Genomic DNA, 18,266 nt, shown 5'->3' with positions numbered 1-18,266 from the left:
GGCTAGACGACGCATCATCCAAAAAGCAAGCAGACAACCGCTGCATGATAAATCTGATGTACAAACACATGGTACACATTGCAAGATTGAACCAAATGGTTTCAATTAAAATTAAATGTCAATTTATTATAAACAGACTTCAAAGGTCAGACTGTATGCCAAACATAACAAAACATCTGTCTTACAATGATGCCAAGAACAAATATCCATTGAAAGATAACACGTGAAGCAGTAATGTATGTACAAATGAGTAGCTTAATTCTACATCCAGTTTATAGGTCTCGTTCATTTAGAATATGGAAGGTAATCCAATTTTCCAACAGGTAATGAAAGAAGTATAATCTGAACAAAAAAAGCCATGCCAACTTACTAATCACCCACTCACCGTGCTAAACTGGTCAATGTAGTTTCTACTAAACTGGATGGATTGGCTTTCACCTGAAGGCCATCAGACTTCAATCCTACTTGGCATGTAAGGAATAAATGCTATAGAAAACTGTTTTTCAAAGATTACTCAGGACCTTATCAGTACTCTGATTTTAAGCACAAAATATTGGCATCAGGTTTTCATTATTGTTTATATATATTACACCACATGGCAGTGAGACGTCATGTGAAGATGCAAATCCCATCTATGAAATATTCATTTCCAACACAGACTAAATAAACAATCATTTGTATTTCATATCATGGGTGATTACACAGTATCCAATTTTCAAAAAAATTAGCTGAGGGAACAATTTAGGTTATTTCAAAACAGTGGTTTTCCCCTGATCATAACTTTAGTATTAGAAATTTTGGCAATGCTGTACAAAGAAAATTTGGAGTTATGAGTGTACACTTTTAGCTGTCAATAGTGATGACTTCTGGAAAGTTCCAGATAAAATTGGGTCAGAATGAGAGCAATGTTACTTGGATGTAAAATAAATGGATACTAGGTTCATATGTAGAAGACTATGTATCTAAGATCTGTATCCAAGTAAAAATTAAGTTAAATGGATTGTACTTGATCACTGGACAAGATTTTTAATATGTTTCTGATACCACTGTAATGTCTTCTTCCATTTAGGTTCTTTCTATCCATGACCATTTAGAAACTCATGTTAGAAAAGGTTTAAAATGGGGTAAATCAGATTTTAAGTTTTTAACATTTAAAAGATTAGTGTCAATTTCAAAATTTGGGAAAGGCAGATCATCATAAGCCCAACATTTTGTTATTTATTTGGCCTCAGACTAAATATCAGAATGTCTGGCATAGTTTCCTTTACTTCTGTTTTCATTTTCAACCATAATTATAATTCATAATGAAGCTGCAAGATGTTAATAATGCAATAATTTACAACTGTTCATTATAATCTCATGTTTAATGTAAAAACAAAATGCCATCTTGGCAGAATCTCACATAAAAACAAAATTTTATCATGTGCTCATACTTATATCTCTTATTTTTCTTCCTAATAATATTACAGAAAATTTGGATATTCCAAACAGTCTTATTGTTTTGAGTAGCATACATAAGCACTATTTAATACTACATAAATGTAAAGAAATATATACTAAGTAATATGTTTCAGAAAGAAGTTACAATTAAAATCTTGTCACAAGATATCAGTGTAATATATATATCTGATGAAGCTATTTTACAACAGGTAGGTCCAGCTTTGATAACGTATGACAGTCATTGATCCCAGCCTTTCCTGACCAAAAAGGCCAAGATAACTTGAATAGCTATTGCTACAGTTTGTTCTACTTCATCTTTGGTTCCTAGTAATGGATTCACTTCCACAAGATCAAGCCCTTTAAGAAGTCCTAAGATAAAAAACAGCAAATATATTCACATGAATACATTAATATAAACACACATTCTTGACTTTTCCTTTAAAGTTTAGCAGTACTAAAACATAACCTTACATTCATTACCTATACAACTCAAAACTTTGATTTAATACCTATGTAAATCACATTTCAACAGACTAAACTATACATTTCAAATTTGGATTAAATCAAGTAACCCCTCAATACTTCATAGATTTAATAAATTTCAAGTTATAATATTTTAGGTAATGTGCCTTTATATTTTAATTGCAATGTGTTACTCAACTGTGTATTCCAACCATTTGGATATATTACCTATAAGACTTCAAATGATCCAGAAACTCAAGTACTTTGAAAGAGTTGACTATTATCTTTTACTTCCTAAAAAAACACTAACTACTGAAAGCACTCTAAGCTCCTGTGCTTTTGAAATTACCTTGATTTAAATGGTAATTTTTTGTATTTACGAGGACTGTTCAAAAAATACACGGACTGTTTGAATTGTGCAGCTCCAGTTGGTTCCAGGGGAATCTGCTTGGTGTTGCGCTAGGTTCGCACAGATATAGCATTACGCCATTTCCTGATTGCAGATATCTTCATTTGTGTATTAGCTATGCAGTTTTAAGTGAAGTGTGATTTTTTCGTTTGGATTTCAGAATGAATGACCTGAAGGAGCAACGACTTGCTGTGAAATTTTGTGTTAAACTTGGAAAATCTGCGACTGAAACTTTTTATGCTAACACGGCTTACGGTGATGTTGCTATGAAGCGTATGGCATGTTTCAAGTGGCATGAACGTTTTAAGGATGGTCGACAGTCCATTGAAGATGATGAGCATCCTTCTTCCACATCAACTGACGACCCACACGTCGACAAAATCAACACCCTGGTGCGGGCAAATCGATGTCTGACTGTCAGGAACTTGCTGAAGAGTATGGGATATCAGTTGGATCTTGTTACGAGATTTTGACCAAAACTGAAGATGCACTGCGTTGCTGCGAAATTCAGCCCTCAGAACTCGTGAGTTTTTGGCCAAACACTCGATCACTGTTCTTCTCCACCCCTCCTACTCACCTGACCTTGCTCCTTGCAATTTTTTCTTGTTCCCCAAACTCAAAAGACCCTTGAAAGGAAAAAGATTTGAGACGATTCCCAAGATTAAGGCAAATGCGAGAAGGAGCTGGAGGACATTACAAAAGAAGTGTACCAGGACTGTTTCAACAAGTGGAAACACCGTTGGGATAAGTGTGTGCATTGGGGAGGAGAGTACTTTGAAGGGGTCCCAGACTTGTAACTTCTAAATAAAGTACATTTTGTTTTACGACGTCAGTCAGCGTATTTTTTGAACAGACCTCGTATTCTTTCATCATGGTTAACTATTAATAAAATATACAGCAATACATGACAACTGTAACATACTTTAGTCAAATTTATTCACAAATATCAAAATTAAGAGTTAAAACAAAAAACGAATATCTTCAATGGAAATTCTTTACAAAATTAAAATATTGTCTATTTTATTTGTATACTGTAACTAAATTTAACAAGAACTGAATAAAAGTTTCATGCATGTTTCATTAATTTTCAAACATAAGTTAACCAACAAGATTTGAATGAAACAATTTCACAAATTTTCAAATATATTTTTGGTATTATACTTAGAGGTTTGAGAAATGTCTATTTGTCAGATGTCTATCTGTTGGCCTCAATTACCATAGGGAGTAGACATACATCTTGTTTGCTGATAAAAAGTAAAAATAAAAAAATACCTGTTTTAGCAACTTCTTCAGCAATACACAAAGCTTCTCTTACAGTTAGTCCTCCTATAACTATAAAAGACAAAAGTATGTAATTACATATACATAAATTATCATAAAAGACAGAAAAACAATATTTTTGAAAAGGTATAAGATTAAAATTATCTATAAAACTACCATTATTTGTAAAACTGATTCTAATTAATCCAAGCATAGCTTATACAGAAAATGGTTAAAAATGAAAGGATTAGAAACATACCAGGTGTTCCTGTACTAGGGACAAGGAGTTTATCCAGAGCATCAATGTCAAAGCTTACATGTAATGAACGATCTTTTCTAAAAGGAAAAACAGATTAATAAATAAAGTCTATTAACAAATATTACAACAGGTTGCTAATTGTACTTAACTGAACTGTTCTTAAAATTTTCACTTTATTATGTGCATCAGGTCAACTTTATCTTAAAAGAAAGTATCCATCTTAATATCTTACAACCAGATATTGTTAAAACAATAAAAAAACACTTGTTAATTTTATGTATGTTAGTATATATATATAATATTTTTCTTTTATATATGCAAATGGAATAATTCACCTTTGTATTTAAAAATAAAGAGGAATAAAATAACAGCACAAATTGATTCACTATGTGCTGGTGTAATGTATCTAAAAAACCAAAATTAAATTATGCAGACTTTCAGTCTAAAACACAAAAACCAAAAAGACATTTCTTAGTGATAAAAAATTAAATTTTTAAAAAGTATCTCATTATGGATATTTACACAAGCACATTACCATTAATTTCACATATTTTTACTACTTCCTTCTGGTAGACAACTGAGAACAGCACACAAGTTAAGTACATTACTTAAAGCAACTAAAGGACCAGTGGAATTTGTAATATTATAACTATCAGAAAGAACAAATTACCATCATAAAATGTGTCACTCACTCTTTATAGTTAATTTTTTTTAAAAATTAGGCATCTGATAATCAGTCATGTGATCTGAAATACAAATTACTGGTCATTCAGCCTATTATGTTATATACACATGTGTGGTCTTGTATAATCTTACAAAAGGCACTGCTCTGAAGTGAGTCACAAAGTTCAAAGTACTTCAAACTGTTCCTAAACTGCTATATCCTGGACAAGCTATGGCCCAACAGAAGCCAAGAAATGAGAGAAAGCTGTTATGTATTGGATCCAAGTATTTCAGTATGTTGTTAGCAGCTTACTGAAATGCTTTACACCAACAGTATAGTTGTTCAAACACTTAGACAAAACATACCATTATTAAAGACCATTCCTCTGGAGACAATATATACATCTGCTTTTTATTATTGCACTTAAGACATTTGTCGTACAACTTTTTAAATTTCATTGTCTTTACCAACCTGTTCTAAAAGTTTTTTTTTTTTTAATTGTGTATAAACTTGACACTGCAGTGCTGATTACTAATATTAAAAACTGACTTACTTGTATTCTTAATGTACAAAAGTGACAATAATTGCAGCAAAAACTCAGTTTTATATTTTAAAAAAAAACTGTAAGAACATTTCATAAGAACATCAAAGACAAATGAGTAACTAAATCTACAAAGGTAAACATTTTATATTATTTCTTAAAACATATGGCAGTAAAATAGTGAATTTTCAGAGCTGCAAGTTAATAAAAATATCTCATAAAAATATTTTATTTGTGAAAGCTACATAACCTAGCAAAAATTCATGTCAAGTTCAAAACTTTTTCATTTTTAAAAAATGTAATAAACTATACAATATGTGCATCAAACTAACACACCTGAATACTTTAAAGTTGTGTCCGACTCTTTAAACTTTTAGTTGATATAAATTATTGTAGTTTTTACCTTGGATTAATAGCTTCTAGTGCTTTCCTCACAACTTCGTTTATCCCAAGTCTGTCTATATCACTCATCGAGAAATATGGAATACCTAACTTGTTCACAAGGAGTCTTAAAAATACAAGATGAAATTACTTAAATTGAGAACATTCAGAATATTTGTATTGGAGATATATTTCATGCTTTAATAACTTAGTTGCAAAAACATAACTACATTAGATAAGCCAACTAGACAACTCATATACATTGATAAAAAATTGAGAAGGCCATCAAGAAAACAAAAACTTCTTGTAAATCAAGAATTCTCCAACTTCAGATGTCAAAAAAAATATATGAAGTTTAGAGGATTTCCCCACTTAAAAACAAAACAAGAAACTGAATCATGAACAACATAATTCTTTAATAAAGGTTAACAGTTTCTTTAGCTGGAAATATGTTGCAGATAGATAATTACCTGTACATTTAACAAAGAGTTAGCACTTGAATGCTACTCTCAGAAAGTTCTTCCACATGTGTCAAGTCATTGGAAGAAGAACTCTATCCTACATGTAGTAACATAAAATGGGTTAGTTTAGGACACAATCAGCATTAGACTATAACTTTCCATCAACAGGAGGGTGAGACATTTTTTCTTACACAATACTTCCTTTGAGCACTGTGTATAAACAAAAAGCTCATTTTTAGTAAAACAAATAGTCATACTATAAATGAAGGACAGGGTGGATGGTTCTGTGAAAAATGCAAGAAAAATTTAAACTTCAAACTATAAATTCCACATTGTAAAGATGATGGATGGACCTGGATTAACTTCAGACTGTAGAATCCTACAATGAAAAAAATGGTAGATCGATCTAGGTAATAAAGAAATTAAAAATTCAATCTCTTTTTCCAAGAATACAGCAACAAAAATGAAATATTTTGGAGTGGATCTCCTACTATGGAGGAGGGTACAGTGAAACACCACTCAACAAGAGACTGAATCTACATATCTAGCAGGAAATATTCTTCACTCAATAAACATATTTGTTCACAATAATTCTGTCAAAAGAAATTCCTGCTCTTCAACTACCCTACATACCCCAGAGGGTTACAGACCATACAAGTTAAATGAGGCTAGGCAATATTTCAAGCCATAGAAACCGATAATATATAAGAAACAAGTTTATGAAACACTAAAATATGCAGTTTCAGATATGAATCAGTCCAAACTTACATTCCAAAGAGAACTCAAGACTAATCTAGCTGATCATCTTCCACTTAGTCTCATACCTGTGAGATTACACTTCACCACAGGGTAATTCATCATATTGACACAAACATCACTTTATCAGAATGAGTCAGATAGAAGTTGTCAATTCACACACATATCTTGAGTACAAATACTTTAGTGTGTTAAATAGACTTGCACATTTTACTAGATACACATAGAAAACAGGAATTATAATCAACATTCCTTGTTCAATAGAAAGTCTGTCCTTGCACATTCAATTAATTAAAGTTTTAATCATTCACGTAAGAGAATCATAGAGAGTTGTGAAAACAACAATTTTAGAATTTGTACTTTTCAATTAAAGGAGACAAAACAAATAGCACATCCTCATACAATAACACTTTGCTGCTATGAACATTAAGAAGTTTTGTTTAACCTCTCTAAATCCTAGGTAAAGGGACAAATAAACTATAGTAATTTTGAACATTTTATTTTTATGACCAATACATTTTGTGTATGTGACATGATATGCATGAAATATTTTTGGTATATCCAAATTTGAAACTCAATAAGGCATGGATAACTACAGTTTCCAACTTACACAGGAGTGTAAATCAAATTCACAACACTAAGTATTACAAGTACTCTTTTTCTAATGTAAATATTTTATTTAGTGACAAAATAAAATTTGGGCATTTATGAGCAAATAGTAAGATAACACACAAGCACATCGCTAATTATGACTATGATACAATCTTTATATATGAAAAGAAAATCACTACTGCACATACAAAACTTTATAAATCAATGAAAAATTATGCAGATGCTATGTCATATAAAATGATGTACAAATTGTATACATTGGAAAAATATATAAGAAAGATGAAATAACTGGAAAAATTAAAAAACCAAGCCTGTGAACCATAGAAACATTTATCAATGAATGAAGATTTAAACAAGCACAACATTTTATTAAAAACAACACATTGATATAATATTTACATATAATAAAATGTTATAAAAAATCTAAAAAGAACTCACAAAAATTATATAGTTAAAATGGTGTGAATACGTTTCAGGATATATTTCTGTATATTTAAATATAAAAGATAAAAGTAGTAAGATTATGATATGTTAATGATATTTTAGTTCGTGGGAGAAAGGAAAAAATGGAAAGTTAAAAAGAAAATGGGCAGGAATTTTACTTAATACATATGAAAAATTAAGGAAAATTTTTATAAAATTAGTTGGCATGTGTAAATTGAACATAAAAAATAAAATTTTGTATATGTAGTACATATGTTTGTTGTTGTTTGTTTTATTTTGCATAAAGCTACATGAAAACTTCTGCACCAGCTATCCCTAATTTAGCAGGGAGGAAGGCAGCTAGTCATCATCACCCACCACCAACTCTTTTACCAATGAATAGTGGGATTGATTGTAACACTATAATGCCCCTTGGCTGAAAGGACAAGCATGTTTGGTGTGATGGGAGATTTGAACCCGTGATCTTCAGATAGAGTCGAACATCCAAACCACCTGGATGTGCCAAGCCTATGTACTATGTATGTGATACTCTCAAAATGCTCATACAAAGCTACTAGTTACATAGCTGACATTGCATTTGTATCTTTTCTGACAGTTACAGTCTATATTTTGATTTTTTTTTTTTTTAACAAATGTTTGACAATACTTGCTAAGATGAATCAGTGAAGACTTTTGTACAGTTTTTTGAAAGTGGTATATCAGAAGAACCTGGTCTGCTATGACCATTGATCAGGTTCTGGGATAGTGTCAGTTGGTTGGTCTGATTTTTCTACTGTATTCAGGCATTCACAATTAACAATCCACAAGTCAAAAACAGTTTTTGCAGCACTTTGTTGTCTTTCATCCACAAGAACAGTAAGCTCAAGTGGTGATCACTCAGGTTCACTCTACCCTACCACACCTATAAGTTTGCTGTAGTACACAATTAACCAAATTTTGCAACTTCAGTACAACTCCCTTCTATCACAGTAGTCACAGTTGAAGAATATAAAATAGAAAGGGTGCAACTGCCTTATGTATCAGTTAATTTTACAGTTATCAGAAATTCACATTCGATAGAAACTGCAATTCTTGTCACTGCAGTTGTTTAGTAGTCACTTTATACAGGAAACAGTCTCTCTCTATACTTTAAACTTGAGAAAGTATCCATTCAAAGTTTTTGCCAAGACCCATAACTTGACAAGTCTCTTTGTTAGATACTGCAGGAAACCAATACTACATTTAATATCCAACATTTGTTCTTCTTTGAATAGTTCCTTGATAGAATGGTAACATAGGATTTCAGAAGAAGAATAGGCTTCATTTTGAAAATCATATCATTGTTACAACTAGTTCAAGATCACTGGAATTATTACTAAAATGCAAATTGTTATAAAGTCCACAACCAGTCACTAGATAGGACATTACTAAACCAAGAATTACAGACAGAAAAAAGGCAGTTGGTGGGTTTTATGACTTATAAAACCAGATTTTAGCACTGTAACATAACATGCCCTCAGCTCCACCTAGGCAGTCTCATCCACTAAATTAAACTAAAACACTAAAACTCAAAGCCAACCCTTATTATTCAAATTTTATTGATTTTTTTTAAACTCCCTTAAATTAATTGAATCTACCACATTTTAATACAACCTGTTCCAAAGGCCAACCACCCTAGAAAAAAAAAGCTATTTTACCTGAAGATGATTCTCACCCTGTCCTAGTCTTACTATTCTCACTGTTAAAATAAAAAAGAATGATTCAACCCTATCTATTCCCTTAACAATCTTAATAACCCCCCCCCCCTAACTCTTATTTTTCCAGAGAAACCAAGTTCAGAGATCTTAACCTGTCCTCATACAACAACCTTTCCATTCTCAGTATCATCCTAGGTACTTCTCCGATTATTTTCCTGCAATTTAATGTTCTTTCTAAGGTAAGGTGTTCAAAAAATCTAATGTTACTAACATCCACTTGTAAACCAACCTAATATACTATTTTTGCCTGCTAGTAAATGTTTATGGGTTTACAAAACTGATGAAAATAACACCAAGATAACACTATAAATGTTATACACATAATTTAAATTATTATATCCCACATGCATTAACATTACCATGCATTTATTACAATTAAAATACATCTCCCATTTATATCCACCCAACTCCTTGCTGTAAACTATTAGCATCCTCCTCACAGCCAGCAACACCAAAACTTTAGTAGTAGTAAGTAAGTGGGCAGAGAGAGTACATCAGTAGTCCAAAATAGAAGTATCACACTCAAGACCCATAGCTATAGTTGCATTAAAGTAAACAAAGATATTCTAAACACTAGTATCAGTCCTTTTGATTTTTTTTTTTTTTAGGTTAATTCCAATATGTCAGTTTATTATAAGTCAAAATATTTGTAATGAAAACATAAGTTCAAAGAAATCCAAAACACTAAAAGTCTGGCCAGCTTGTTGACACATAATTACTCTTTGCAAGAGGTCCATTTCACACAGCTCCATTACAGACAAGAAGCACTTCCTGTAAAGTTTCAGTTCTTGTAAAGGATGCAGTTCTGCTCTTTATCCTTTTATCCTTGCTTCTTCTCCTTTAGTGGTAGTTAAATTTGTCTTTATACACCTATTTATGGACTTTAGGTATATCCTCATCCCCAGATGCATCCATATCTCTTCACAAGACATATTTAAGAAAAGCTAGTTGAAGATTGTATGGCTAGTTGGTTTTCTACACCACTTCTGTCAGAAAAACTGACAGAAATTTTAACTTTTTCAGCTTTGGATTTCTCTGACAGAAGTCCTTTTTCCATCATAAGTATAAAACAGTGTTTATTATTTTCTAATTAGTCTTCTTTTACCTTTCCTTTTTGAATCTCCTGATACCATTTCTAGTAAAAGATAACCTGTACATTACGATACTTTCTCCACTCTGTATAACAGACTCCAGAAACCAAAAATACCTGTTTTAAAATACAGAAGCAGTTAAATTGGATTTTGATCACCAACTACAAAACTTCCAAGCATGTACACACGGCAGCATACAAGTGGTCTGCTAGTGTGCAAAAGCACTAAAATGTAAAGAGGAGGGCTGAATCATTTTTACATCAGCACTTTTACAGACTGCATATTGCTAAACAATAATGGTTTTGTTTGATATGGCCCACAACTGTCAGTAGCTCCTTTTTTTTTTAAATTGTCCAGTGTCAATAAACCATGCAGCTTTACAGATGATATTAACTCTCATTATTGATTTCCTTCAAAAAGGGAATGTTAGAATACTTAAGGAATATCATTTGTTACAGTTAACAAAATTTGTTTTTGTTCAATTAATTAATTCAAATGGTTAATATATAAAAACTTTCTTTTCTGAACTATGATTATACATAATGATTATTTACTTCCAGACAGTTGTAATCATACACCATTAGATTTTTAATTGCTGCTCCAACAACAGTGGTCAACTGAATCAGAATTACTAAGAAATGATACAGCAATCAACTTAAAACATAAACTGATCTTTAATACATTAATATAAGTGTTTATTAGTTCAGTTACAGGAAAAACTCATTTATGTACAAATAAGAAATAGTATGCACAAGAACAATACACAATACAGTCATTTCATAAACATCTTCACACATTCAAAGTGCACACTTATGACCAGATATGCCATATTACAATTAATGCAGTGTAAACAAGCTAAGATATCCCTCGGTTGCTTTTGCTCAATGTCACATTCATCAAGTTCTTCACAGTATGCTATTAAGACTCATCTTGGAGTTTGCAATGAAATGGTCTTAATGGCTCTTACCCCAATTTGTCAATTTATTTTAAAGTTTAAATTCTAAAGAAATTTACCTTGGAACTTGTTGATTAAAAACTGAAAAGGAAAAAAAATGGTATTACTTATTTAATTTCACATTTTTAAACTTATTCTTTTTGTTGTAGTTTCACAATTTCTCTACATAACAGAGAATCAAGCATGGCAATAGGGTAGAGAAAACCAGAAATAAGATATAAAATGTTATTGGAAAAAATTTGGTACTAATTTACAAGGTACTAGAGGTCATGCTAATAAAATATAAAAACTGTAAGAAGTTGAAAAATATTTTTATTCTAGAAAAGAAAACCAACTTTCACCAAAAAATATTTCAAAAATTCACAGTCAAAATAGCTGTAGAAATATTATGAAAAACAATCTGGTTATTTGTGTAAATTACCTTGTTTACTACTAGCTTGTCAAATTTCATGACGATACAATCAGTTAGCACAGAGTTATAGTATTTATAGTTTCAAGGTTATAAGATCTTCAATGACTGACCAAGTCTTTGGAAAGGTTAAGCTGAACAAATTTTAATTAACTGAAAAAAATTAAAAATCATAATGGCAATATTTTAATTACTGGATAGCTGGAATACACAAAAACAATAACAACTGCAACACCAGTCAGTTATTTCATCTAACATTAATTGATATAAATCAATGAAGTTAATCACCCAGCTCTAGTGGAAATACAAACTGAATGATGCCATCTGAAAATTCTAAGAAATAAGTTGAAAACAGATTAGGGTTTAAAGAATGCTCTGAGAAATCACCCAGATGACCAAAAGAGAAAAGTGAATCCACAAAAAAATTGCAAGAACAGGATTAGCCTATCTTCAGAATCTACTGTCACACATCCCTTTGCTGGCTGGTCTGTTCAGGATATAATGGATGAAATACAGACATTATATAAGGAAGAGAATGATAGGATTAGTTTATATTAGGTAATGAAGCTTATGAGGACAAAGAAATTTTAGGTTACCTTGGCTCTAGTTAACCCTATGACTACTGGAACACTTTAAATTCCTTTCTGTGCATGTCTCAAATATGTTATAGAATTACATTCAAAATTTCATTAAAACACTTTATTACTAATGTATTTTAATTCAATCATCAGCAAGTATGCTGTAATTTAAAGTTTTATCCCTTTATTTCATAAGAAACCTCTAACACATTATTTAAAATTTCATTTTCTTGTCACATGATACACTTGTGGTTAAAAATATTTTAGCTTTTATTTCAACTGTATTGTAGCTTCATACATATTTTGCCCAAACAGTTAAAGTACACATACATACTGCATGTTTATCATTAACTGGGTTGAATTTCAATAATTTAGTTCCACGAGTGGTATTTTAAAATTTCTCCCCCATAAGTAGGAACCACATCAACACAAAATTAGAAATGGCTGTCACTTAGCAATAGAGTATATTTGAATGGCATACTTATAACAAACAAATAGCAAATTTCAAAATATTTTTCCATACATTTTCAAAGGATCCACACAAAGAAATACAGTTGCTAAGTGTATTGCTGGAAATCATTGTTCCTAAGACTTGAATATTTTTTATTCACATATTACTTTGATAAACAATTAAATGGCATTTACATTTTTTTGGTATTTTAGTTTATTAAATATTATTTTTTAAATTCATATTTGAAAGGTTTAATAATTTTTTTTTTCAAATTTATTTTATACTTTGCCTCATTCAACATGTGTTTTATAAATAAATGAGGGCAAAAACTTTTGCTGAAGGCTGAAACATCAACAAAGATCACATTAAATAAATGTTTTATATTTTTGAAACTACATACTTTAAGGAAAGTTCTTGTCAAATTACAAACTCCATCCACTAGTAGTTTTTTTCTGGAATGAAATATGATGCGAGTGACATTATCTATGGGCAAGGCCCATAGCCAGTAATCACAGGGTTAAGTGAGAACCAGAGTGAGCAGAAACAAATGTTAAACTAAACTGGCTGAGCAAGTGCTGAAAAAGAAACTAAGACAGCACAAAAAACAGATTGGTATAACCTATCCCAGTTAGGAGTGATGATGCACAACCTCAGAAGGAAGGGGTAAAAAGGAACAATTACCAAGAAGTTGAGCAACTAAAAGATAAAAATGAGTACATTGAGAGATAGAAACTCTGGAAAAGAGAAAGGATTCCTTCCATACATTACCACAGAAAAGAAGTGCATAAGTAGGGGTTGCATGTGCCAACTAAATGTTGAATTGAATTCCAGAAACAAAAAATGTACATTAATACAAAAATCAGGTGAAGAAGGAAATTGGGTAAAAGAAAAATCCTAGTTTTGAGGTGCATGTTCTAAGCTCATTCTGAAGGCAGAAATAACTGACAGAAAAAAATAATCACAATCAGTGATATACTCTTCAAGGAAGCCATGCAAGTCTCTTGAAATCTCAGAGATCTTGTGGTTTGATTATACAAGTTATGCAAAGTGCAAAATATCCTCTGTTTGACAAAGGCCTAAAAAAAGAACATCAAAATAATGAAATGCTGAGCAAAAGAAAGAACACTTGGATTACACAAAGTGCTCAAGGAGAGTACTGTGTAAAGAAGATGGAATGCCCTCATACTGGTTGAAGGGTATTAGTCTAATGGTGACTGCATCATGGATAAGTGCAGTTTACATTGTGTGCTGAGATGCATGCCCTTAGAATGGCTTGGTATATGTGCAAAAACATTTTGGCAGTAGTGCTGAGGCACTAGCAAAATATTCTGTTAAGAGATGAGTGGCCTAGTGTAAAATGTTCTTGAATAATTGAATAATGCTAAAAGTAAAAAATTCTGTACAGCTCAGTAAAACAAAATAGTAAAATGGTTGATACCAAATTCTACAAACGATGAATAACCTCAACACCAGTTGTGCAGCAACATTTAATTTCATGATATTTTACTACATCTATTCATAAATGTCAGAATCATTTGATGAGATCTACATCCATGATATAACATTAAAACCATAAAACTCTCACATCAACTACTACTATACTCAGATTACAGTGCAAATACTCACTACAAACTATGTTTTAGGGCAATAGTAATGCAAAATTTAAAACAAAATAATGAAATAAAATAAAAAAATAGTTTTATTTTATCATAACAATTCATTAAAAAATTAAAGTATATGATGTGTATGACTTACCTGAAACAGATGCATTATACAATCAAATAAATACATTATATAGCTCAATTTCACAAACTTCTCATCTATACAATCCCTAATATTTTACTACACTCCAATCTGGGTTGGGATAGGATGTACTAGTTTATAAATCTTACTGAGGAATTGTGGGTCCATGGTATGCATCTCATTTTCATATGTGGGGAGAGGGGAGGGGGACTAACTCAAATAGCTCTTCTGTAGCTTTGCATGAATATCTACAGCAAAACAACCAAGTTCTCCAGTTTAAAAGCAGAATTACTTCAAAATCATTGAATATAATTTCAAGAGTAATATTTGAATTCTATAAGAATCTAGTTTTTTTTCAGGATGTTTTACTTTTTGAGAAGCAACTTTTATTTGGCATTCTTGAAGTTGACAGTTTTCACTTATTAGAAACAAATTACTGTGTTCTAGAAATCCATTTCAGTTAAAATATTTTACTCAATTTGTATGATTAACTAACTCTTAAATTATGCTTTTATTATTATTATTTTTTCCTTGTATACAGAACTCACTACCTGTGGGGTCTATGCAGTGCATCACACCAAATTATCTTTTGTCCTTGTAAATAAATGATTTTATAGGTAATTTCATACAAAACTCCAGCAGTAATTGGTGGAATTAACTTCAATACTGATGCAATTTTTATCCATTTTTTTGTGCAACTTTTGTGCAATTTTTAAGATCCAGAAATGTCACAGAATTACAAGTAATTTGCAACATAAATAATTTAGAAAAATGTGTATAAAAACCTAATGGGGACCAAACTATAACATTAGAATTAACTTGTAGTTTTTTATGTAATTACTTTATACATTTTTAAAAGTACATGTTGTGAATGACATCATATTTATCAGAAAATTGCCAAAACTCTATGCATACCTTTAAAGCATTCTGTACATTTTGATTTTGATGCAAGACAACAAACAACTTGTGTTATTACATTTCCAATAATACTGCTCACCAGCATAAGACACAGCTAAGTAAGACTAAAGTACATAGAAATACAGTCCTTATATTCATATAAAATACAGAGTAAAGTTTATATTTGATTTTTCATACCTATCATTTATAGACAAAACATCTGCCATACAAACAGGAAAAACAAAGTGTGCAAGACCATGCCACATATGTGAATCATGTAACAATTCATATAAACCTTAAAAATGCATTAGTTTTATCTATAAGTAAAGAAAATCAGCAACATATTTACAGCTACAAAGTAATAATTTACCTCTCAAAGGGATCCAGATCCCAGACCAATGTATGCTAAATGTTCAGGATGTAGGCTAAATAACAAGGTGAAACAGGACTAATTATCATTATAACACATAAATTCATACATTCAGAGTCACCAATATTTTAAAATAAAGTTACTGCCTTAATGCTTATCACATTAATGTAAATACATTTCACCACTCTTACACACATTTCAAAATGTATGGAAAACAACCACATCTGGTACAACTAAATCTAATGCTGATCACCATTTTAAGAGACTATATTACAAATTGCATATTATGTTTTAATCCAAAGCTTTTAGGGTTTTATCTACTTTATTTTAACTAAGAAAATGTACATATGTCAGTACCTGAAGTACATAAATATTCATTTACAATTAAGATGTAAAATTAGTTGTGGGTATGTATATATATACACACACACATCAATACCAGTTGATAACTTTTACTCATCAGACAACCAACTAAGTTTTACAAATATCTTAAAATGTTGTTTGCTCACCATGGTTTTAACCAGTCAAGTCCAGACAAAGGTATTTTGTGGTCTTCTAAGCCACAAAACAAATGAACAAGGCATCCCATGAAGATTTCCTGTAAAAAAATACATAATCATTTCACAAACCATTTTAACAATAACTTTTGAACCTTAATAGCAATGAAATATGTCCCTACAGAACAAATGCATCCAAATATAATCAAAACATGACTAACTATTATTTATGACTAGGTACCTTTATTGAACCACACATTGAGTTAAGAATCAATTAACCCTTTCACTATGGACTTGGTATAATATACACAAGTTTGTCTACACATTTGCACATGTTAAGTATCTGCACTATAATGTTTGATACAACATGTGTATGTTCACAAAATTTGGCACTTTTAGTAAAGATTACACGTTTGTTTGTACAAAAAAATTCAGATTTTTTAATTACGTATTTTTACCGAAGATTTGTTTGTGATAATAGTCTATTTTGTTACTAATCTGAGTGCAAAGTAATTTCATGTTATGATTAAAAAAATACTATTCTTCATCCCAAAAATCTCAAATATTATATTTCCATAACACTAAACCCCTGAAAACATTTCAGCCATTTGTTTTCAGTAAAACTTAACATTATTTTGTTATTTTCTGTAATCTAGCTATGTGGGGTCTGCCAACCTTGTAATCATCATAAAAAAATTACAATTATGTTTTCTCTATCCTAGAATGACTATGTTATAACACAAGATATAAATGTTTAGTTTAAATAGCTTAAGTCTTACAACACTACACATGAACATATATATATATTTATTATATTGACCTTCCAGTAACACCTAGCTGACACTGCATAACTTGCATTAACATGGTGGACATGTACTCAGGTCATGTATCCAGTAATACAAAACTGACCTCTTTAGTTGTCCCTGTCTTGGTTATATTTTAGTGGACTAGAATATAAAATATTTTAGTAGAATATAAAATAAGTTATTCTAGCATGAAAAAAGACAACACATTTTACATTTACTTCTTAAATATTTTATGATGGTTACAAGGTATGTCATTTGACAGACCCATATAGTATAGAAAAAAACATAAAATATAGAGTTTTACTCAAACAAACATTTGAAATCTATTTAGGTTTGAGATTATACAAATAACAGAGATTTTTGCCTATCTAACATATATAACTTCAATGGATCGTGGTGCACGCCACTCAGGTCATGTATCCAGTAATATAAAACTGATCTTTAGTCTCCCTATCTTAGCTATGTTTTAGTGGACTAGTATTTTGTAATATACAGCCAAATTTCAATTATTATACATTATATACATGTATAAAGACTATTACTATTTATAAATAAATTATCAATTTTTTTCTTAAAATATAGAACAATAAATCAAGAAATAAAGCAAACAATTATCTCTTCTCACTATGACCTTTGTGCTCAATTGTGGCTGGACATAGCTTGCTAAGCCTTTTAAAATTTTGCATGAAGGATATCAAACAACATATTTTTTGTAGATTTTATATATATAGTTGAATAACCAAAAAATCATAAATAACTATACTGATGCCATAAAATTCCATTATAATTTATTGCTTAGTACCTAAGATTCATTTGTTTTTTTAAAAACAAATCAAAATAGTAGTTCAATAAAATTTTGAATGCAAGTTAACATATGATGACATATCTTTGACCTGTCGTGAAAGGGTTAACCCTATATTTTAGTATTAATGATTACAAAAGTTGATTGTATATTATTTTACCAATGTTTAACTCAAAATTACCATTAGACATAGTACAAATAGTTTTGTGCTCTATTCAAGTTCATTAGAAAGGTGTATTTTT

General features: G+C 30.6%; 1 protein-coding gene across 1 annotated transcript; it reads right to left on the bottom strand.

Annotated features, from left to right (window-relative positions):
• Positions 1-1,345: 1,345 nt before the first annotated feature.
• Positions 1,346-15,959, bottom strand: LOC143240471 (arginase-1-like). Its single transcript, XM_076482939.1, has 5 exons — positions 15,920-15,959; positions 5,439-5,543; positions 3,831-3,907; positions 3,584-3,643; positions 1,346-1,809 (listed from the first exon to the last, which is right to left on the bottom strand). Exons 2-5 carry the CDS (start codon positions 5,504-5,506, stop codon positions 1,679-1,681), a joined length of 336 nt encoding a protein of 111 aa, XP_076339054.1. The 5' UTR covers positions 5,507-5,543; positions 15,920-15,959; the 3' UTR covers positions 1,346-1,678.
• Positions 15,960-18,266: the final 2,307 nt, after the last annotated feature.

The sequence above is a fragment of the Tachypleus tridentatus genome, chromosome 13, assembly GCF_004210375.1.
Source record: "Tachypleus tridentatus isolate NWPU-2018 chromosome 13, ASM421037v1, whole genome shotgun sequence".
Classification (NCBI taxonomy): Eukaryota; Metazoa; Arthropoda; class Merostomata; order Xiphosura; family Limulidae; genus Tachypleus; species Tachypleus tridentatus.
Note: the sequence above shows the minus strand (reverse complement) of the source record. Positions and strands in the feature narration are given on the sequence as shown.